Source organism: Mangifera indica, chromosome 12 (genome assembly GCF_011075055.1).
Source record: "Mangifera indica cultivar Alphonso chromosome 12, CATAS_Mindica_2.1, whole genome shotgun sequence".
Classification (NCBI taxonomy): domain Eukaryota; kingdom Viridiplantae; phylum Streptophyta; class Magnoliopsida; order Sapindales; family Anacardiaceae; genus Mangifera; species Mangifera indica.
The window spans coordinates 5,532,572-5,556,822 of record NC_058148.1 but is presented as its reverse complement, the minus strand read 5'-3'; the positions used below and the strand labels follow the sequence as shown (position 1 = coordinate 5,556,822).

Sequence of the window (24,251 nt, the reverse complement as noted above, 5' to 3'; positions counted from 1 at the left end):
GGATTTAAATAATAGGTTAAGAATAAATAGATGTATTTTGATACAAGACAAAATGCAGGGGTGTTAAATGAAAAGTTAGATAATTATAGGGGTTAAATAAAATGTTAGAAAAAATATGAGGGTATTTTGATATTATATAATATATGAAGGATTTAAAGAACATATTAAGAACAGATAGATGTATTTTGATACAAAACAATATACAAGACTATTAAATGAAAGGTTAGATAAGTATGAGGGGTTAAAAAAATGTTACAAAAATATAGGGGGTATTTTGATAATAAATATTGTAAGAACATTTTAAATAAAATGTTAAGAATAGATAGATGCATTTTGATACAAGATAACATACAATGGTATAAAAATAAAATGTTAGATAATTATAAGAGGTTAAATGAAATATTAAAAAAATATGGGGATATTTTGATATTAAACATTGTAAGAACGTTTTAAATGAAATATTAAGAATATATGAATACATTTTAAGACAAGATAACATACAAGGGTGTTAAATAAAATGTTAGATAATTATAGGGGGTTAAATAATAAATTAGAAAAATGTAGAGGGTATTTTGATATTAATTATTATAAGAACGTTTTAAATAAAATGTTAAAAATAGATAAATGTATTTTAATACAAGATAACATATAAAGGTGTTAAATAAAATGTTAAATAATTATAGGGGGTTAAATAAAATATTAAAAAAATATAGAGGGTATTTTCATATTAATCATTGTACAACTATTTTAAATAGATATTACAAATTTTTTGTTATAAATGATTATTTTTTTCCAAAAATTTGTCATTGTAGGATTGATAATTAAAATAAATGGTTATGCATCGGTTCGTTACCAAGAAGAATGGATTCAAAGTGATAATAACACAATAAAATATATTGAAGGATCTAAACTATTGATTAAAATGTGTCTAAAAAGACACAAAAATGAAAAAACCAAATATCAAATTCAAAAACTATATCTCGAAAAACCCTAAAACAGAAAAAATAAATATAAAATTCAAAAACTATATGTCAAAAAACCCTAAATATGAAAAATATCAATTTACCCCCTAAAAAATTTCTATTATAACAAGTCCAATATTTATCCCTTGCCCCCTCAGCAATTTTATAATCTCTTATAGCCTTTACAGTGTAAAAAAAGTCAATTTCCCCCAACCCAAGATTTTCACAGCATCAGCCCACTGTTTCATGTAAAATTTCCATAAGGCCCCCAGTGGACTACCCTCTATCCCTCGATCCCTAAAAGTTTGAAAAAACTAACTTTTCCCTCAATTCACGATCGATCTCTCCTGACTGTGGAAGAATTCATTCGGTCCGTGGGTTCCACTGTTCCCATGGACCAAGTGTTGATGGCTTCTAACCTATTTTTTGGCCAAAAAATTGTCGTTTCTGCCTCCAATTTCAAAACAAATCAATATAAAGCCTATCACACAAAACCTTCAAGAAATTCAATGAAAACAACCAAGAATCAAAATATTTAAATTAGAACCCTAAAGTTTCAAACCTCAAAATCTCCCTCAAATCTCAATAATATGAACAATTTGATTCAAATAAGAGTAAGGAAGATGTACTAACCTTCTTTGTCATTTTCGATCGTCAGAAGACACGAAAATCGACTGAAATCTCTTCACCCCTGGAATGCCCATGAGATGACCGTGGGAAAGGCAAAATTCTTTGTACAGTGAAACCGTAGAAAAATAGTGTGGGTTAAATGAAAAATTCTTGGTTTGTATATAAGGGTACTTTGGTCATTTCACAAAAAGGGGCATTTTTGCTTAACCCTAATTGTTTTGGACAATTTTGAATAGACCCCCTTAATTTAAGACATTTAATATAATTTTCCTAATTTTAATCTTCACTATTATAACCTATTTTACACAAAGTTCACAGTGTAGACAAAAATTGCTTCAATGAGGGATTATAAAACCTAGCCGTTAATGAATTTCAAATATATGTTATGATGATTTTAACAAAAGAAAATTCCTATTCATCAAGGATTTTCATATTGGAGTTGGGTATTTTTCTCCAATAATAATCTTTGTGAAAACACCATTTTCTATTTTCATTAGGGTTTTACAATAACTTGTAATACATTCCTTAAAAAACGGTCTAGTTGGGGGTAAAAAAAAGAATACTTTTGTAATTTATCTTTTATTACTTATATTATTTTATTTGATTTATAAATAATAAAATATTTTGATAATCTTTTATTACTAATGATATTATAATAGATAATATAAATTACAATTTTATTATTATTATAACCTCCTCCTTAGGTTTTTAAAAATTACTAAGATAATATTCATTTTATTATAACTATATTTGTATTTATTAAATTTTTAATAACAAAACTAACCTCATTTTCAATTAATATAATAAACAATATAAAAAATATTTTAGAATAATTGTACTCAAGGATATTTAAGTAAAATAATATAATAGTAATAATTATTACTTCTAACCAAATACAATAATTATTTATTCCTATAAATTTTATTAAATTTGATAAAATATAGTAATAATTTATACCTAATAATATTTTAAATAATATATTAATATTGATAATAAAATACTACTCAAACTATATATAAAGTAGTTATGGAGAGAGTAGAAATTTGGACAATGAAAATCTTGTATGCACATCCGCTAATCTCGCCACCAAAACTCTCTGCCTTTCTCTCTAGCACCAATAAAGAGAAGGCAAATTTTCAGCGACCCTTCAAGTTTAAGGAGATACGCCAACAATCTTTTTTGGTCCTTTTATGACAACTACATCCTAAAATAGAACAATCCTGCTCATATTGATTAAACATAAATTTAAGATATAATGATTAGACTCATAATCACTATATTAGATAAGTTAAAATTTCACAAATATAGTGAAAACTCAAATCCAAACTTTCTTTTTGAAAATTCTAATATTCTATCAGTTTTATTATCCATAAATTCTAGTATAATTTAATATTGTTTTACAATAAAATGCGCGTCACACATTGTACATTGTCAAATGTACAACTTTACTTATGTATTCACTTATTGAATTAAGAATTACTAAAACTCCTTATTAAAATAGGTTTCATTTGTACTGTGATGTGAAAATTTGTTGATCCCTGGTAACAAGTTAACGCCGTTAGATTCAATATCCACCTATATATTATGTGCAACGTCTTTGTCAAATGATCTTTTTATCACTCTTAATGTCACATATTTTTATAATAGAGTTATTATCAATAAAACCATGTATAAACATTTTAAGCATATAAAATATGTATACAGATGATATATATTATATGATTAAGTATTATTTTATTTTTAATTTAAAATCGTTCATGACATATTATCAAAATACTTAATTAGATATTTAAAACTGGATACATATAGTTTTATCGTAAAATTCATTACTTTTAAGTGATTCATTTTAGGAAAAATAGCTAATATCAATTGTTTTATGTATCTCCAATTTGAAAATAATAATTTTATATGTGAATTGATTTTAATAGGATGTTAATGATACTTTCAAATATATATGGGGAGGGAAAGTCATTTCTATAAATAGAGGGGGAAGAAGGTCATTTGTCTAAAGAGAAAGCAAAAATGTAATTACTGTCATCAATGGGCAATGAGTCAAAATGGCCCTACCTGCCTTGACGTATAGCCCCAATTCCACCTCTTCTTTTGCTTTATAGAATACCGGGATCATCTCGGTATTCATTACCAAATTAGTTAAAAAAATAAAATAAAATAAAAATTTTTAGGCCTAAATTAATAGTTCAAATAAGAAAAAAAAATTTATGTATAAAAAAATATGGGTTTAATTTTGTATTGACGATATTTCCATATTATATGGCTAATTTATTTAATATAATTAAGTTTGAATCCCTACAAATGATATTTTAAAATTACATGTTTAACTTATCTATTATAATGGTTAAAAAAAATAAAATATCTTTTACGAATAGGAATTGTTGGGTATTCAGTTTTTTATTCCAATTTGTATCCAAAATCCACGTACCTCTGAAAATTGCATGCCACATACCTATATATAGATATATAAATAGATTTCACGTACTAATTATATGATCATAAATTATATTTTTTTCTTAAGGGGTTATTCGGTTAAAGAAAATAAAATATTATTTTCACAATAAATATTTAATTATTAAGATTATTTTATTTGATTTATAAATAATAAAATAATATGATAATATTTAATTAGTAGTAGAGATGTGACAAATAATACAAGAGATAATCTTATTATCAGTTCTATCTTAAATATTAAAAGATTGAATTTAGTATAATTATATATTTATTTATTTATTTTTTAGGACATAAATACTATCATTTTCGATTAATATAAAAAATAACATAAATAATATTTTAGATGAATTATATTCAAAAATATTTAAGTAAAATAATATAGTAGTATTATTTTATTACATCTATTTAAACACAATAATTATATATTCTCACAAATATTTATCAAATATTGTAATAATTTATATCCAATAATTGTTTAAATAATCTATTTTTCTAATAATATTTTAGTTTTAATAATAAAATATTACTTAATTTAAACGCTTGTGAGTAGGGCTAGATTCGAATCGAATTTATTAGAATTCAAGCTCAAATTTGACTTGAATTACCCTGAAATGAGTTAAGCGCAAACGAGCTTGAGCTTGAGCCCGAAAATTCAATATTTTTGAGCTCAAGCTTTAAAGTGTTTAGCTTGTGAAACTCATTAACTAAAAATTTTGATACAAAATGATATCGTTTTGATCAATATGTATTAAAATAATGTCATTTTAATAACGAGCTAGTTAAAAGCTTGATTTGAGCTCGAGCTTGACTCTTTTGAAATGAACTGAGCTCGAGCTTATTTGACGCGAACTAAATGGATCTGAGTTCGAGCTCAATTCTATACAAATCAAATCAAATTTAAATTTAATTCGATTCGAATCTAACCTTACCCATGAGTGTCATGCATTTCGACCTCCTATTTTCCTGCTTACTCGGATTGGATATACTGGGTCGGTGGTTCACATTTTATGTTCATCATGTATCAAAAAATTCGTTGCTCCTCCTGTCATTACATTTTTCACAAAATGGCCCAATAATACCGTACTCTGAATTATGAGAAAGTGGTACAATTTACCACATATATTGAGATGATGTTTTTTTCTTACATTTTTTAAATTAAAATTGGGTTTTGTATAGAAAAAGCTGAAATCGAAACCGATCAAGAAAGTTTTGAATAGAAAAGAGATAAATATGTACAAGTTCTAATTTTGATTTCTAACCAACCCAAAAGAAGTTCCTCGGTTTTCTATATATATATATATAGATATAACTTTTTATTTTTTTAATAAAAGGAGTTCAATTCCGGAATTCCCGTAAACCAGTCCAAGAAAGAAACAGCTTTAAAGACAATCCGCCAAACTTCTTCTTCTTCATTCCAAAACTTCCACTTCCACTCACAGTCACTCATGGCTGAACCAAATGCAAATCCAAAGCGTCACTTTCATTTCACCATCTTCATGTTTGCTACTTTTCTATGCTTCTTTCGTGGCAAGTCATCTCAGTTTGGCCTGTACAACAGTGGGCTGCAGCTTAACGAAGACGATAATGAAGCGAACATGGCTCATACCAGGCCTCAAAATTCCAGGAGTTGTGACTATACGGCTGGTAAATGGGTTTATGATCCTTCTTATCCTCTTTATGACACCACTTGCCCTTATCTTAGTCGTGGAGTCAACTGCCAGAAAAATGGACGTCCGGATTCTGAATATCAGAAGTGGAAGTGGAAGCCGCATTCTTGTTCAATTCCAAGGTATTTTTGCTTCAAAAGTTTGTATCTTTTTTGTGGTAGTGATCACCTATTGAATTTGAGTTCAAAACCCTCTTTTTTAGAAGCAAAATATTGAGAATTGCTTCTGCATTTTGTTTTGATTTTCATCATGTCAAGTAATCTGGTGATTAATGTAGAATTTAGAAGTGAAACTTAGAAGCCACATTCTTCTTCAATTCCCAAGTGTTTTTGCTTTAAAGTTTGTATTCTCATTGTTGGAGATCAGCTGTTCAAAACTCTTCTTCAGAAGCAATATGTTGATAAATTACTTGTGTGTTTTGTCTTGATTCTGATCCTGGTAAGTAACATGATGATGAATGTAGAACTCAGAAGCCACATTCTTGTTCAATCACAATGTGTTTTTGCTTCAAATGTATGTATTTTCTCAGCGTTAGAGATCAGCAAGAGGGTTTGTGTTCAGACCCTTTTCTTATAAGCAGAATGTTGAAAATGAATGTGAAATTTAGGAGCAATCAGCTGGAATAAAAGTTAAATTTTCTTGTTGGAGTTTTAACTGTGTAGTGTAGATGCATGTCTGAGTGGTTTTGATGGGTAAATTTTGTGGTTACAGGTTTGATGCACTGAAATTTCTGGCAAAGGTGAGAAGGAAAAGGGTAATGCTTGTGGGGGACTCTATAATGAGGAACCAGTGGGAATCTCTAGTCTGCTTAGTCCAGGGAGTTGTTCCAACCGGGCGTAAGAAGGTGACATATAATGGGATTTCCATGGCCTTTCATGCTTTGGTAAGTCATTAAAATTCTCTATAAAACAAGTATTTGTGCCCTGATTATTACTATGTTAAAAATTATGCAAAGAATGTAGCTTTTCACAGTAGTGCATCAGCATCATGTAAGGGGTCATGAGTATAACTGCTTTTCTTTGTAATTTTATTGGTTAATTATAGAGCAAGTAGAATTTAATTATGGTAAGTTTTGAGTGGTGAAGCCTCAAGTTAAATTGTTCTCTTTCAAGGAGGAATTTTTGATAGCATGCTGCATGTTTTCAGGATTTTGATACCTCGATTGAGTTTTGTTGGGCGCCACTTCTAGTGGAATTGAAGAAAGGACCTGAAAACAAGAGAATCCTTCATTTGGATTTGATTGAAGAGAATGCAAGATACTGGAGAGGGGTCGACATTCTTGTGTTTGATTCGGCTCACTGGTGGACTCACCCTGTCAAGAAGTCGTAAGATACATTTTTCACTTCTATTATTTACTTTCATCTCCATTTATGATCTTCCTGTGTGTGTTTATTCGTGTGACGAGGAACCAGGGGAAAGAAGAGAAAAAGATTTGAGCTTTTTTCACTATTTTGAGTTGCATACATGGACAAGATTTGTAATTTCAATTGCATTACTTAAAGCAGTAGTTTTAACTTTGCAGAGAGAATTAAACTAGTAAATGAATTTCAGGTGGGACTTCTACATGGAGGGACATTCTTTGTTTAGAAATATAAATAACATGGTTGCTTATCAAAAGGGACTCACTACATGGGCAAAATGGGTTGATCTGAATCTAGATCCTCGGCAAACCAGAGTTATTTTTCGAAGCATCTCCCCCCAGCATAACAGGTACATGAAATTAACTGAAAATATAGACTGTTATTTCCTTTCAAGTATGGCTTTTTAGTGGCTCTTCTTTTTTCTTTCGACAGGGAAAATGGTTGGAAATGTTACAATCAGAAGACACCTTTGCCTTATATCAGTCATCAATATGTTCCCGAGACACTACTAGTACTTAAAGAGGTGCTGAGAAGAATGAGATTTCCTGTATATTTGCAAGATATTACAACAATTTCAGCTTTCCGTAGAGATGGGCACCCGTCTGTGTACCGTAGGGTGATGAATCAAGAAAGGCAGCAGCACCCCACAGACTTCTCGTCCGACTGCAGCCACTGGTGCCTTCCTGGAGTGCCTGATATCTGGAATGAGATGCTAAGTGCAATGCTGAAAAATACCCTCTTGGTAGAATAACGGTTCTACAAAACTTTAGACTTTGTTTGGGTTGGCCTTGAGTCTGTAAATAAGTTATGGTACTTCGGTTTTTGAGTGTTTTAAGAAGATTTTATCAGATGCTGAGTGAATGATATGCGTGGGCAGGATACCTTTACTTGCCACAAATTTCTGACTGCACCTCTCACAATTTTCTTTGTTGCCTTATGAAAAACTACATGTTGAAAAGTTGAAATTACTTAAATAAAGCAGTGATTGAAGAGAATACCTTGGGGTCTTCGATTCCAAGGCAACAAATCTTCAACAAGAAGTGAGAAAAGCAGGATCAAAGTAACATGGTATCATCAAATTTTCATAATTCTTCTAACTTTTACTTTTTGCTGGTGCTTCTAATATATTATTAATTGAAGAAAAGCTTCTCTATGGCTGACCATAACTTTTACTTTAATAAAAAGAGGAAATTTGATAACCATCATAGCTATAATCTTTCACTTTTTCTACACTTCTTTCAAGAACAAGACTTGATTTTTCAACATAGGTTTATAATGATTCTGCATCATTATCATCTCGTCTTGAGAAAAATCCCTGGTCACTCCTGCTGCTCAAGAAAAAGTACCGGGCATCCAAGCTCTTTAGAGTCAAATCGATTATAAAAAGAAGGAAAAACTCTGTTGCAAATATATAACAAAATAACTTCGATTTGCCTTTCTTACCTAATATAATATACAGTTTTTGAATTTTCAAAATAATGTTATTTTATTTGTTTAACGAGAATAACTCGTTAACGTGACTCACTCGTGAGCTTATCAAACCAAACACCCTGATGGATTGAGTTTGCATTTTAATTCGAGTTAATTCGATTAGAATTCATCTCTAGCGATTGGTGAACAGAAGTCAAAAACTAGATCAAGGTCCGAAGTTAAAGTGATCATCATCAAGCAACTGTTCAAATGAGAAAGAATTAGAATTGAAAAGTTTTAGGACATTATATTCTGAGCTTTTGTAGTTCATGATGGAGAATTCAGGAGTTTTGGACAGTTTGGTTTAATAATATACACCTGTGAAAAAATGCAAAGAACAAGTGGAGGCTGCCAATGCCAAATTTATATTCCTTGTGCTTTTGTTTCAAGACTATTTAACTTGTGATTTTTTAATAACACACTTAAAGCAAAATCGTAATGTGTGATTTAAAGCTAGTATAATTAATGACACATTCTGGATTTCTTATTTTTCAAAAGAAATTCGAAGATTTTTTTATTAGGGTTAGATTTAAACCGAGTTTATTTAAGTTTGAAAACAAACTCAATCTGAATAAATCCAAAATAAGTTTGGTTCAAACAAATTCGAGTTTGAAAATTACATATTTAAAAACTCGAGCTTTAAAGGTATTCGATTGACCAACTCACAAGTCTGGAAAACTTTGACACGAATAGACCAAAATAATATTATTTTGACTAATATGCATCATAGTGATATTGTTTTAATTATTTTTTACTCAGATATAATATTGAGCTAAGTTCAAACAACTTTGAAACAAAATCGATCTTGACTTTACTCAAGTTCGACACTATCCAAATTCAACTCAAATGCAACCCTAAGATTGTTTTAAATGAAAATTTTGCTTGGGAAAAAAGGGAAGGGGAAATGGGGACCACTAGAAAGGAAAGGAAAGGAAAGGAAAGTGAGCCTTTGGGATTTGCCAATGGGAAATTAGTTAAGTTAATGGAATTGAATATTGACTCTGAACAACACTCACAAAGCATGCCATTGCCACCTAAATCTTTATCCGGACTACTCAAAATTCCTACTGCTACACAACACAAAAAGTAGAATATGCATATGCGTTTTGTTTATGGAGGTAATATTCCTTTCTTTCCTCAAGTACTTCATTGAAGCATTTTAATTTTCAAGTCAATAAGCAGAACGAACTAGAATGAAGTGTTTAGTTACCATCATCAAGTGTGAATATGCAATGAACACACTATAACAGGCCAAAAAAGTTTAAATTTTTTTTTTTTATTTAATTGTTTATAGTTACAATGTTCTTAAAATTATTGATAATGAGTCAGTAGTACTTTTTTAAGGAACAGAATGCAATTATGTAAGATGAAAGCAGAATACACAACATACAATTTTGATACTCGACTTCACCACCATAAAAACAGGTTATTCATCCAATTCTCAGTAACTGTCAATATCTGTTTCTGGCCTTCTAAGGTAGTAACGAAGGCAATTTACCAGCACCTGAAGGTTCAAAGACAACCGTTTGTGAGGGACTGTCTGTAAATACGTATAGAGTCATAATTGTTTTCATATAATGTCTTGGTCATTAAAGTGATCATGTATGGCCAATTGATAATTCAAACAACTGTAATCCATGAATTTTCTCAGTGACAGTAGAAAGCAACGACAATTGAGAGGTATACCACCCAATGAAACTATCTATGTTGACACAAAATGGATTACCTGAGACAAGGAACTGTTTAATGCTTGCCCTCTGTAGCTGACACGAAACTTGTCTTTGGCTACCAAACCCTGTTTAATTCGAGAAGACAGAGTGAGAATGCAAGATCAGGATTCTAGATACATTTGTGTTTAGAGAGAAAGCAAGAGAAAGGAAGATACTTCTGTGTCAATCACTGCTGATTCCACATCAATATTGATATCAGCAATAATTTTAATGATTTCCACCAGCAATCCAGGTCGATCCGCCGTTTCTATATAGAGCAAGCTGGTGAAATACAGAATAATAAGAATGCCAGTACCAAATACTTTCAACAAGCCAATAACAGATTCACTGATTTATTTTGGTCCCCCAATGGTAGGAAAATTTGGACAAAATAAAACCAAAAAAATTGCGTGAACTATTATGCTCAGAGATATTCACAATATTGAAAAGCTACAAACCTCCTCTTAGGTCCATCCTCCTTAACATGTACATGAGTAGCAATATCAACGTTAAGCTGCCAACAACAAAATAACTAAATAAATTCAAGCGCTAAGGAGCACAATGAACATAAGAGGTCTAAAATAAATGAGACAATTTAAATCCTAATGCTTATTAAAAAGATGCTTTTAGAAACCTCACATATCCTGAATATGTTCATTTGATCTGCTTAATCCAGTAAATCATTGTAATTAAAAGAAATGTTGATAAATAAACCAATTGTAAAATCTAAGATATTAAACAGAATTATGCATAAAATGTACTTTTTCTGAGAAAAAGTGAAATTACAAGATAGACTAGTAGCCTAAATAATCCAAAGAAAAGAAGAACTGCATGGACACAGAGTAACAATCAAAGATACCTCAATCTTTAAAGTGACAACATGGAGAGTTGTCCCTTTAGTTTAAGTTTCTAAATTCTCAACTGAGACATATAGATCATATGCAGCCGCAAACAATGACATACCAAATTGGTATACCATGAGCAAGGCATCAACATACATGCAACTGTGATATACCTAGATTATATTATATTTTCTCTATTATTTTTTCACGAGTAAGCTTAGAGCTAAGGTATCATAATTCAGCAGAGCACCATGAATTTTCTTCGCTCAGCAACAATAACTATTAGCTCTTAGACCATACATATGCATTAGAAAGGCTGGCAATGTGGACATTTACAGTTAGCAAAGGCAGGCCATAGGCAATAAAAGCAATGTCCATCACAAAGAAAACACATAAGAACAGATTAAGACAATTCTGATGCAGATAATTTGCTGAGCTGAAACGTTCTCCAAACACACCACCTTTTTCTCTGGTGCTTTTATTCCAAAAGCCTCACCCATCGCAAGTTGTACACTAGATTCCTAGAAAAAAGGGAGAAACAAATCACTATACATGAAGAAAAAAATGCTTGAAAACTTAAACAGGGCTAGAGAGGAGAATTTTCTTGCTTCACATATTCCAACACACACACACACACATAGATGCAAGTACAGAAGTTTAAAGGTATCAACTCAGCATACATACGGGATGATACTTCAAGAGATTGTTAATGACAGTAAGTCGAATTCTCTCTAACAAATCAGGATCTTCAACTTTGCGCCCAGTGTCCCTAGCATAACAAAAATCAATATCAAAATGCTACGAACTTACAATTCAAATTACATTTCACAGTTTGTCTAAAAATGGGGCTGATATAAGTGTTTAAAATGCTGGTACAGAAAATATTGCCAACTTAAAAAAAAAGGAAAACATCTCATGAAAGAAACAAATATACTCTCTGTCTGAATCAATGCAAACAAAACAAAAACATATTTTTCTTGAACTAAAAGAAATTTAAGATATGGATGGAAGGAGTACTTTGTCGAACTTCTGCATAAAACAAAGATTTAAAGTCCAATCTACATCTAATAATCTCTCAGAATGATCAATGTGAAGCAGTCTAGATGAAATTTACTTCATTTGAATAGGAAAAGATCCTTTTGAGACACCCAGTATTTAAAATATCCAAGGACTAACAGAAGGGATACAATTCTGCGTGGAATTTTAGCCATTATAGGTCACTACTTTGCCATAACTCCACATCTACATCCAGGTTTTTGCACTAATGCAAATGAGAATTTCTAGTAACTTCTTATACGATTACAAGTATGACCATGCATTTCAAAATAGCATTCCAGAAACTAAACACATTTGTAGATCATTACCTCAGATGGGTATGGGACAAGTGTCAACATGTATATAGCAAATAGGCAATATGACATACTTTTAGTCTCTTGGGCATATAAAATGTTATGAATCCATCCTTAACAGAAAATACCACAAGTCAAATGTTGATTCATGATATAACATAAGGTAAAGATGCTTTTTTAACCTAAACATGAAGTATCACCAAAACTAAAATAAACAATTATAATGAAGCACTCAAACAAAAGAAACATGGTTAGTTCATCAACCTTCTTTCCTAGTTGAACAAACCATCAAAGTAAAAAAGCAACGTGGTTGGTTAATGAACCTTCTTTCCCAGTTTAAAATAAAAAGAAGACCATAGAGTAACTTGAAAGAATATAATTTTCTGTTTTTTTTTCATGTTCAATAGAATTATAATTATATAGGATATTAGGATAGCTAATTTAGGAAGACTATTAACTACTCCTATCTAAGTTTAGGAAGGATATTATAGCATTCCTATTCTATATGAGTATCTATGATTCACTATCTATACAATATTTCAACAATATCTCAACAATATCTCAACATATCTCAACACTCCCCCTCAAGCTGGAGCATATAAATCATATGCACCAAGCTTGTTACAAATAGAGACCCTGTGACTCACGTCCTGTACCAATCGTCCGTCTCGTACTGCGGTCCAGAGATGTGGTCAGAAGCATCAGAATTGAGAACCCACGGTCCATAAGAAGAGGACTGAGTAAAGCATATGGTTGGGTGACCTGGATGTGCACTAGAAGCAATATTGGATGAGGACTGTTTCGATGTCTGATACTTGAGATATTCTTCGTAATCAGCACCTGTGAGAGTCAATGATGGTTGAGACTGATTATTAGAAGAGGTTGGAACATCCATCTGAGTAGAAACGCTGAAAAGCTCTCGAAGATGACGCCGGTAGAAGACTCACAGTCTGAAGAGAAGAGAAAGATCTGCAGAAATTGATTTCCGGTGATAACAGAAGCGAATAGTGACAGAACGGCGCGTGGATGGCCGGAGGAGGATCACCGGAGCTTTCTGTAACTGACAGTGCCGACGGTGAGGCAGCACGCTCTCCGGAGAAGCAGATTGGAGATCACAGTCGGAGCACGAACAACGGCCAGCGCGTGCGAGCTATTCCGGCGTCGGATGGCCGCGGAGTTTCCACGGATGGAATCGCCGGTATCGTCTGAGTCCGATTGAGAGGGTGGTGTCGTTTCACGTTCGCCGGAACAGGAGATCGACGACGGAGATGCCGAGGAGACAAGCGGCGCGTGTGGGCGCGTTCAGCAGCGAACGACAACGGGACTTTGACGGGATTGACGGCGAGACTATTCCGATCCCTCCAGTGTGAGCACAATCACCGGAAAATGATGAAATCACGGTGATCGGAGAAACAGCCGGAAAGGGTTGCTTTGACGGATGTGTCGGCGAGAGAATCTTGATCACACTGGTATAGGCACGATCACCGGAAAAATGACGGAAGCACAGTGATCAGAGAAACAGTGGAGAAAGGGGGTTCGATTCGCCGGAACAGAAATTTTAAAAGCTAGGCTCTGATACCATGAAAGAATATAATTTTCTGTTTTTTTTTCATGTTCAATAGAATTATAATTATATAGGATATTAGGATAGCTAATTTAGGAAGACTATTAACTACTCCTATCTAAGTTTAGGAAGGATATTATAGCATTTCTATTCTATATGAGTATCTATGATTCACTATCTATACAATATTTCAACAATATCTCAACATATCTCAACATAACTAAACGCAAAAAAGTGAATGGCAAACACAGAGCATATCAGATTACGAGCATAAACATTAATAAACTATCATGGTCTCATACTTAATAGTAATCAAATTATTACAGAAAATTAAGCACATTAGCTGGATGACAAAAATGGTTGAACTGATTGCATGAAAAGATCCTCTTCGGCAAAAGAAAATTACAGAAGCTTGTGAATCATTCACCGGAAACTAAGTTGATGAAATGATAAGAAAAGGTTCCATTGCTCACAATCGTGTAATGAAAAATTTTGTTTGTTTGACTGATCCTTCTGTAACAACAGTTCCCTTAGCCACATCCAAACCCAATTCTTTCAGTGCATTCATCTGCCCAATAATAAAGAAACAGGGAAAAAACCTGTCATATGAGTGTAGAACTAGTGATGGGTGAAGACTACCAGTTCGTTGAATAGCCAAGTCTTACTCTTTGATGTGTGTACGTAACTAAACTGTAATTTCAAGGAAACAAAAAAATGGATAAAGTTTGCATTTCACCGTGTCAATAAGAGCTCCAAGACGGTCTCCGAAACTGATTTGTACAATTGTCGCATCTGAATCTGAATCCTGGTCAATCAGAACTATTGGCATCGGCACATAATTAGCATCTAGCTCTGACTTCTGCAATTAAATTTGTCCACCAAGTCAACATAATGAAATACATTAAAAATATTTCCTTATAGCCATTAATGATAACCTATGTAAAAAATAAAATTCCAGAAACGTTAAACATGATGAAGTAAAAATAAAAGCACAAAAACTTAGTTATTGAATTCCTTCAATTAAAAGGGAGTCTCCATATCATCATGTCAAAATTCTTCCTTAACAATTTACTATTCATAACATTTAACAAAAACAACAAAGAATTGGAAGGCAGGAACACATTACTGACCAATGGGGTTGAACTGACAGCATTCGTACCATCACTGGTAGCATACAGAATATTCCTGAATAACAGTTCAACAAATCATTGAACATCAAAAGAACCATTATTACTGCTATTAGTTTTATGAAATTTTGAATTACACTGTAAAATATTCTCCACCAAATACACGTCCAATGCACAAAATACAATAAAAAATATTCAACACATTTGTCCTATGTCCAAAGGAAATTTGAGAAGGCACCACAAATAATTTTCTTAAAAATAGTTTGATACTCTAGAACATAGAGTACCTATCCAACAAATAAAGAAAGAAGTAACTTGAATGCAAACAACAGCTGAAAATTGATTGGAATACTAAAAACAGTAATCTCAACAAGTCAATTCTTTTTCTTTTCTCCAGTTTTCACCGATCACACAATAAATATTTAAGAAATTCGGTTAAGTAATGGTCTTATCTTTGAAAGTACATAGATGTAAGATAACTTACTCAAGTTCTATAAAATTTACTAGGACACAAAAATTCAACGTGTAACTTCCTTTTCCTCAGAAACCTCTCTAAAAATCATCTATTTATCAGAAACCTTCAACTATCAACTGCTAAATACGCCTCAATAATCCAAATAAATGCAATCAGAATACAACCAAAATAAAGCTGTTGAACGATCATAAACACAAGCACAAATCTCATACATTAGCACAACGAATTCATCAAAAGGAACAAGAAAAAATAAGAAGAAGAAATTGATTACTGCTTTCTCGCGTGGAGAAGTCGTTGTTGAGAGAAATTGCGAGAAATCGGAGAGAAATTGCCACTGAAATTGAGAAGAGACGAATCGTGAGAAAGTAGAGGGGATAAATCGGAATAGGCCAGTCGAGATCGAGGAAGAGTTGAAGAAGAGAAGAGAGAATTGGTAAAAGCCATGAAGGAAATTGAGATTATTGGAAGGGAAATGGAAATGCTTCAGTTCTGGTTTTATTTCGGTTTCAAGAAGACAGAACAGACTACAGAGGGTTTGCTGCATTAATTTTCGGGTGACGTGTCATGTTGTTGATGTGGGACCTCTCTGAGATAAGTTCTGTACATGCCAGTTACTTTTTGTCCAAAATTTGTTTGGTGATCAATGCATCTGTTTTATTTTTTTATAATTATTTTTTATTAAAATATAAATATATTTATTGGCTGCATAAAACATTGATATTTTAAAAGAAATTATAAAATAATAAAATAAACTAAATTTAAATTAGTAGATAACCAAACAAAATTTTGAAACCGCTAGTGAACATAACTTTAAGCAAACGTTTGATTTGAATAATATTTTATTATCAAAATAGAAACATTATCTTAAAAATAGATTATTTAAAAAATTACTGGGTATAAATGATTACTATGTTTGATAAAATTTGATAAGTATAAATAATTATTGTGTTTTGTTAAAGGTAATAAAATATTACTAGTAAATTATTTTACTTAAATGTCCTTAAATATAATTATTTTTAAATATTTTTTATATTATTTGTCATATTAATTAAAAATAAATTTATTTTTGTCTCAAAAAATTAATAAATAATAATATAATTATAATAAAATCAAGATTATCTTTGTAATCTTTAAATACCTAAGGTAAAGGTGATAATCAGATTACCACCTATATTACCTGTCACGTCAGTATTAGTAATAGAAGATTACTGTAATATTTTATTACTGACAAACTAAATAAGGGAATAAAAAATAGATTACCAAAGTAATCTTCAAAAACTCAAACCAAACGCCCCCTAAGGGATATTAAAATAATTATCCCTTTTTTTTGGGGTAATAAATAAATTTATCCCAAATTTTGGGGTTTAAATGAAAATATCCATATATTAAAATATTTAAACGAAAATGTCTCAAATATCCTATAAAATACCAAAACTATCCTTCTTAATAAAATTACCTTTTTTTTAAGGATAATAAAAAGGGAAATTAAAATAAATACCCCAAAGATTAAGGGGCAGAGCGCAATTATCCCTAAATCTTAACATTAAACTAAAATGCCCCAAAATTGCAAAGAGACGAAAATGCCCCTCCAATCAAAATCGTCCATAACCACGCGCAATGTAGCCAAACACACGAAAACAGAAAAGTTTGAACTCACATTCGTGCACTCGGCAACTCCGATTTCATCCGACGATTTTTCTGATGTTTTCCGGCAACGACGATAGACAAAAAGGTTAGTAAAAGAACCCTTGTCATCTCTTTATGTATTTCGTTTCACAATTTGAGCGATTTGATGTGAAATTTGGGTGTTTAGCGTTAGGGTTCGGATTTGAAAATTTCAAAGAAAATGCTTGATTATTTGCTGATTTTGATGAATTATGTTAGGGCTTTTATATTAGATTAGGTGTAGAGTTGATTGTTGTTGAAATGGAGTTTGAAAAACGAAGTTTGGAAGGTGAAATATGGCCACATGAATTCGGCAGTCACCACGCGAATGGCGCAGTGACCACACGAATTCATGTAGACGGGGAGGTGTTTTGAACTTTTCAAACTTCGTGGACTACACGGAATCGTGTGGTTGGGGGTGAAAATGCTCATTTTCATCGTGTGGTGGGGCATAGTAGAAATTGGAAAACTTTGTGGGCTAGGAAAATCATGATCAAACCCCCGAATTCGTGCGGTTGACTCACGATTTCGCGTGGTTGACGCGCGAATTCGCGTGGTTGACGCGCGAATTCGCGTGGTTGACACGCGAATTCGTGTGGTGGGGTAAATTGCGGTTTTCCAGAGTTATCCAGCATGCGTTTTCTCTGGTTGGAATCAGGGGGCAGAATATAATTCTATTAAATTTTATGGCTTTTTTGATATTTTTCATATGGGATCAAATTGAAATTTAACCATCTTAAGGTTTTTTGACGTGTAGAATTCGAATTTGATATCTGTTTTTTCAAATAAGGCCTTTATGTATAGAATTGAATAATTTATTCCAAAAAACTTATATAAATTTAATATAATTGTAATTTAATTTTCATACAAGGAGTTGTACAAAAGAGAAAAAGAGACGAAAACAGAGATGAACTGCGATTTCCTCTCGAAAAACACTTTAAGGCTCAAGTTACTACACGTGGATATAGAGATGTTGGAGCCTTGATCAAAAAATTATTAACAAAGAGACAATTAGAAATGTTTCGACGTACATGTTTCGGACACTTCCTAGAGTTGAAGGATAGTCGATTTAGTGGGGTCCTAATACATTCCTTCATCCTTCGAGTAGTAAATAAGGTGACTTCGGGAGAGGAGTTATGGTTTCGGGTTAATGACGTGGATGTTCGATTCAGTGCATATGAGTTTGCTATTATGACAGGCCTTCGATTCAGTCATTTGGTAGATATCGACCTCTACATTCCATCGAAGGTCATAGATCGGATCCTTCAGACATATTTTCACGGGTGTAAATCAATTACATATGCTGATCTGAGTCATGTTTTCCAACAGAGACCGTGGGGGGAGGATGACACTGATGCAGTTAAGTTAGCATTGTTGTTTTATCTTCACATGGGATTGTTAGGGAGTGACTTGAGAAAAACAATTCCCTAGAAGATATTACAATTAACTGATCATCTGGATGGGTTTAATGCATACCCGTGGGGAGTACGAGTGTGACAGATGACATATCGCTCTATATGCGATAACATCTCCCGAATTTCTATGGATTCCGGTCCGAAAAAAAAAAAAGGAAAATCAGCTTAAGCAGTATGACATTATGGGATTTCCATTAGCGTTTCAGGTAATTATGATATTTCTTAATTCAAACAAAAAATGAATATTTAAAATAAAATTAGTTTAATATGATTGTAAATATATACAATAATCGATTTATATTGATATTGCAGTTTTGGATTTACGAGACGCTGGACTCGTTATTTCGATGGGTAGACGAGTCGTCGTATGTGGGAGCCGCCCGGATGTTGAGATGGCACACGAAGGACATTCCGAGATGGAATTCTATCTCAGCTATCTTCATTGGAGATCCAGTAAGTATTAATTTATTAAGTATTAACATATACTCTAGATATGACAATAATGAATACTGAAAATAAATATCTTGTAGGATGATGTTAATTTTCCATTAGAGTTATCTCCGGTTGAGAGAGATACGGAGTGGTATGAGGATATCGTCCGATATACAGAGATGTTGGATAGTCGATCTTCTTCAGCGTCAGGAGATGCACCATCGAGTCCTCGTGACGTTATTTTTCCGATCGTAGCTCCTCCTCCTGTTGATGCTTCTGTTCAGCCCCCTCCCACGTGCCCGATTAGCGACCCTATCGAGGAGCTTATATCACTGGGTCCCGGGCTTAGGCCCCCTACCACCGAGCATATATCACCGGATCCCGTGCCTATGCCCCCTACCATTGAGCAGATACCAGATGATCATCCTACCACTAGACTAGATTTCTTCATTCATCACTTCGATGCTGCATTGGCTCGATGGGGAAATCTTATCTTAGCTCGATTTACTGGGTTAGAGGCTAGGATAGAGGATAGGTTTAGTCGCATTGATGGTAGGATGACTCTTATGGAGGATAGATTGAGTCGTATAAAGGATACGACGAGATTGAGTCGTATAGAGGATATGACGAGATTGAGTTGTATGGAGGCCGGATACTCTCATTACCATCCAGATACTATCGGACAGGTAAAAAAGTTAATATTTTACAAGATATTAAAATCTATTTATATACGTAATTTTTTGTAACTTTATAATAATTGTACATTATCTTATAGCCTTCTTAGGATGATGGTGATAGACACTCGACAGGTGCTTTCACGTTCCCGTCTCCACCTGTTATCGATGTGAGTGCTAACTACTTCGAGTATTTTAAGAATGTTATTTATGAAATAAATTTTAATATGTTAAAATTATTACAGCGTTAGTTGTTTGATGAGAGACCATCCCGAGAAGATATGATATTGACTATTGATATCGGCGATTATATATCATCGCATGAGGTCTTCTCGATGGCAGCTTCATATATCTGGTTACAATAATAACGTGCATGCAGGGAATCTTTGATAATTGAAATTTTCTACAAGTACATGTATGCTCCGTCAGGTCTACCAGGGCATCATATTGGCCACTACCAAGAACTTGGTATCGCTCAGTTGTTATAGGACGCACTTCTAAGTTCAAAGACTTTTGTACACGTTTTACGATCTTATCTTCAACCCAAGATGTGACTGAACTGGTACAAGCATCTGTAAATCATATAAATATAAATTCATCTCATTAGTAAACAAGTATAAGTTTAGTAACACACATTTATAACATAGTATAACAGTGAATATGAACTTACTGGCATGATTTCTTCCTTCATAAAACCATCGCTGCAATGTACCTCTAATGAACTCGATCAGCATAGTAATAGGTAAACCTCGAGCGTGTTTGACCAAAGCATTAAATGACTCAGCAATATTGGTAGTTATTATATTGTACCTATAGCCTGGAAAATATGCTCGTGCCCATCGATCATAACCCACTTCACACAGGTATGCAGTTGCCTTAGGGTGCAAACAGGACAGTGACTTCATGACCTGTTGGAATTCAAATTCAATGTACGCCTTGGCTGCTTTCCAGTACATCCATGCGACTTTAGCATTCTTTTTGTACTTGGACCGCATGTTATAATGGAGATGGTGACAACAATAACCGTGATGCACACTAGGGAAAACTTTAGCCAATGCAGAAAATATGCTGACATGTCGATCTGAAATGATGGCCAAATGAGGTACCTCACTAATACAATCCCTCAGCTTTGTTAAAAACCAGCACCATGTGTCATGATCTTCCTTGGGACCAATCCCAAAAGCAAGTGGATATATTTGATTATTCTCATCTAATGCGGCAACAATAAATAGTTGACCCAGATATCAACCCTTCAAAAAAGTAGCATCAATACAAATAACCGGTCAAATATGTTGCTGAAATGCACGGATACTACAACCGAATGCCATGTAAAAGTATTTAAATCGATCCTCCTCATCCGTTAGTATATGTGTCACCGTCACCGAATTGTAACGCTCTAAATTGAGGCAATACTCTGGTAGCAACATAAACGACTCTTCTGGTGTCCCCCTCAATGATTGAAGCGTCCAATTTCTCGTCCGTCATGCTTGTGCGTATGATATATCAATTTTATATCGGTCGGCGATATCAACAATGATCTCCTTCGATCGATAAGCACAATCAACTAAAATGAATTTGGTCCTCAAAATCTACCCCAAAGCTCGATCACCTGCTTGCCTATGATGAGGTAATATCTGATTTCTGCAACATGTGTGACAGCTATCCATACGACGTAATTCAAAGCTATCAGTTTCTCCCACCCTAACTGCCCGTGCACCCTATTTACATTCTTTGTTGCGACATTTAAGAACCCATCTAAACGTGTCTGATTTTTCCACAAAAAATTGATATCCCCTACAAAGCGCGTTTTGAGTTATCGCATCAATGACATGTTGTTTACTAGGAAATAATGTATCAGCTTTTGGAGAATCAGTATCGGTCGATGCTTTAGAGTTTCTAGATGTAGATGGTTGATCAGGAAAAGGTGGTAACCAATGAAATGCATCAGTAAGAACATTCCCACCAGTAGGATTTATTTCTGGAAAATAACTCGTACCTCCAATATCGTTATTACCATAGGTCTTCTCTTCAATCTCTGGTTCTTCGATTGGAATATTTTGTTCAACCTTTCCATTAAATTCACTCCACTCTGGAAAAATTGTTTCGTCCCCATTAAGGAATTCTTCTGCGCGATACAATGCATCAACGTTAACTTCATTTATATGTGCAAAATCTTCCTCTAAGAATTCTTGTTTTGGATTGATCTCGATATTTTAAATCTCTTCTACACCAATAGTTTGATTTTCTGGATAACTGCTCGACTCCCTACCTTGAAAATCTTCATTTGCGTGTTGAGTCTCATAACTATCATCAATAACTGTAGTTATAACAAAAACTGGAACACATTCTTTGAAGAAGTTAGATAGACCATTAAGAACCTCAACATCCTCATCATTCGAAATTTCTATCGGAGCACCGTCGTCGAGATGCCTCGGTTTCATACTTAACTGAATGTTAAATATCTGTCGATCTATATTACACTTGTCGTTCACTATTTCGATTAATTCTTCGAATGATGTGTGTTCTAGAATTTTAATCAATTTCCTATTACCTCCAACATATTTTATAACATTATCACCCTTTTTTATCCAATTTCCCCCATATCTAATTGAAACATATCCAGCCATTTAGATTAATCCTACAATAAAATATATAATCAACATAAATAATACGACTGAAAATAATATTTACAGATGTCTATTACATAATTATACCTATTTCATAATTCAATTATATATTGTGACTACTTAAATATATCATGTTTTGGTATTACCCTTTAAAAAATAATAATTTAATTTAAAAGGGTAGTTTTGGTATTTAAGAGGATATTTGGGGCATTTTCGTTTAAATATTTTAATATAAGAGTATTTTCGCTTAACTCCTAAAATTTGGGGGTAAATTGTATATTGCCTAAATCAAATATATAATCAACATAAATAATACGACTGAAAATAGTATTTACAGATATCTATTACACAATTATATCTATTTCATACTTCAATTTTACAAAATAATATTATTAAATATACCCTACTAATTTTTATTATTTTACTTATTACACACAATTATAATTTATTATATAAAATATCACATATAATTACATTATTAATAAAATAATAACGATTGAAGTAATATCATGTTATCCTATACTACTATAATATTTAAAACATAACCTATCTAATTTTTATTATTTTACATATTACATACAACTATAATTTATTATATAAAATATCACATATAATTGCATTATTAATAAAATAATAACGATTAAAGTAATGACAGGGATAAATACCTCGTAATGACGAACTTTTCTCTTCACACCCGAAATCTTGAACACGAACTTATTTTCTCTCTTCAGAAATCTCTCTCAGATATGTTAAAAATGAAAGAAGATATGTGGTTTATATAGAAATAGAGGAAGGGTAGTTTTGATATTATTTTGGGACATTTTTGTTTAAATACTTTAATTTAAGGGTATTTATGCTTTAACCCCAAAATTTATGGTAAATTTTTTATTACCCTTAAATAAAATAATAATTTAAATTAGAAGGGTAGTTTTGGTATTTAAGGGGATATTTGCGGTATTTTCGTTTAAATACTTTAATTTAAGGGTATTTATGCTTTAACCCCAAAATTTGGGGTAAATTTGTTTATTACCCCCCTGAAAAAGGGCATTTATTTTAATTTCCCTAATAAAAAATTACCCCTAATTTTGGGGTTTAAACAAAATACTCTTATTTTAAGGGATTTAAACAAAAAATACAACTACCATTCTTTTATTTTTATATAAGCCATATATCTTTTTTCATTTTTAATATATCTGAGCGAGATTTTTGGAAAGAGAAAAGAAGTTCGTATTCAGAATTTCGAACAAGAAGAGAAAAATTCGTGATATTGAGGTATTTATACCTACTATTACTTCAATCGTTATTATTTTATTAATAATGTAATTATATATGATGTTTTATATAATAAATTATAGTTGTGTATAAAAGTGAAATAATAAAAATTACATACGCTATGTTGTAAATATTATAGTAGTATTAGTAAGTCAAACTGTTTAACAAAAATTATAAAATATACAGTTAACAATATACATATATTTAATGTCGAAACAGATGTCATAATGGGATCTACACTCGACGTGACCTTCTCAACACCTAGACACTATCGCAATATTGACAATAACGAGTTAACAGAGAATCACAATATCACAATATTAGAATGTGTACAATCGATGGTATACATATATTTACTTTTGGAGCCGATGTCATCTTTGGATCCCTCATTGGTGCAGCCTTAGAAACATCAAACTAATGTCACAATGTTGACAATAACTAATTTAGAGAAAATCGATAATCGAATATATAAATGAGATATAATACTAATAATCAATGTTATACTTACTGGAATCATCACAAAAGGAGTCGACGGGGAAACTAT

The 24,251-nt window shown here is 32.4% G+C and overlaps 2 protein-coding genes and 1 long non-coding RNA gene across 4 annotated transcripts; 1 reads left to right on the top strand and 2 right to left on the bottom strand.

Moving 5' to 3' along the window:
- Window positions 1-5,395: 5,395 nt before the first annotated feature.
- On the top strand, window positions 5,396-7,984 carry LOC123193077 (protein trichome birefringence-like 36). Its single transcript, XM_044605863.1, has 5 exons — window positions 5,396-5,847; window positions 6,437-6,608; window positions 6,872-7,050; window positions 7,277-7,435; window positions 7,519-7,984. The coding sequence occupies exons 1-5, from the start codon at window positions 5,504-5,506 to the stop codon at window positions 7,835-7,837; spliced, it is 1,173 nt and encodes a 390-aa protein (XP_044461798.1). The 5' UTR covers window positions 5,396-5,503; the 3' UTR covers window positions 7,838-7,984.
- A 1,821-nt stretch (window positions 7,985-9,805) lies between these two features.
- Window positions 9,806-16,141, bottom strand: LOC123193078 (ACT domain-containing protein ACR12-like). Of its 2 annotated transcripts, none has more exons than XM_044605864.1 (10): window positions 15,894-16,141; window positions 15,151-15,205; window positions 14,757-14,879; window positions 14,494-14,588; window positions 11,792-11,876; window positions 11,566-11,628; window positions 10,724-10,779; window positions 10,442-10,547; window positions 10,283-10,351; window positions 9,806-10,060 (listed from the first exon to the last, which is right to left on the bottom strand). In XM_044605864.1, the coding sequence occupies exons 1-10, from the start codon at window positions 16,064-16,066 to the stop codon at window positions 9,998-10,000; spliced, it is 888 nt and encodes a 295-aa protein (XP_044461799.1). In that variant the 5' UTR covers window positions 16,067-16,141; the 3' UTR covers window positions 9,806-9,997. The 2 variants fall into 2 exon arrangements, with proteins under 2 accessions (XP_044461799.1, XP_044461800.1); XM_044605865.1 differs by having other exon boundaries at window positions 11,569-11,628; window positions 15,894-16,139.
- On the bottom strand, window positions 12,942-14,487 carry LOC123193079. Its single transcript, XR_006496992.1, has 2 exons — window positions 13,404-14,487; window positions 12,942-13,296 (listed from the first exon to the last, which is right to left on the bottom strand). It is a non-coding gene; the product is annotated as an uncharacterized LOC123193079 (long non-coding RNA).
- Window positions 16,142-24,251: the final 8,110 nt, after the last annotated feature.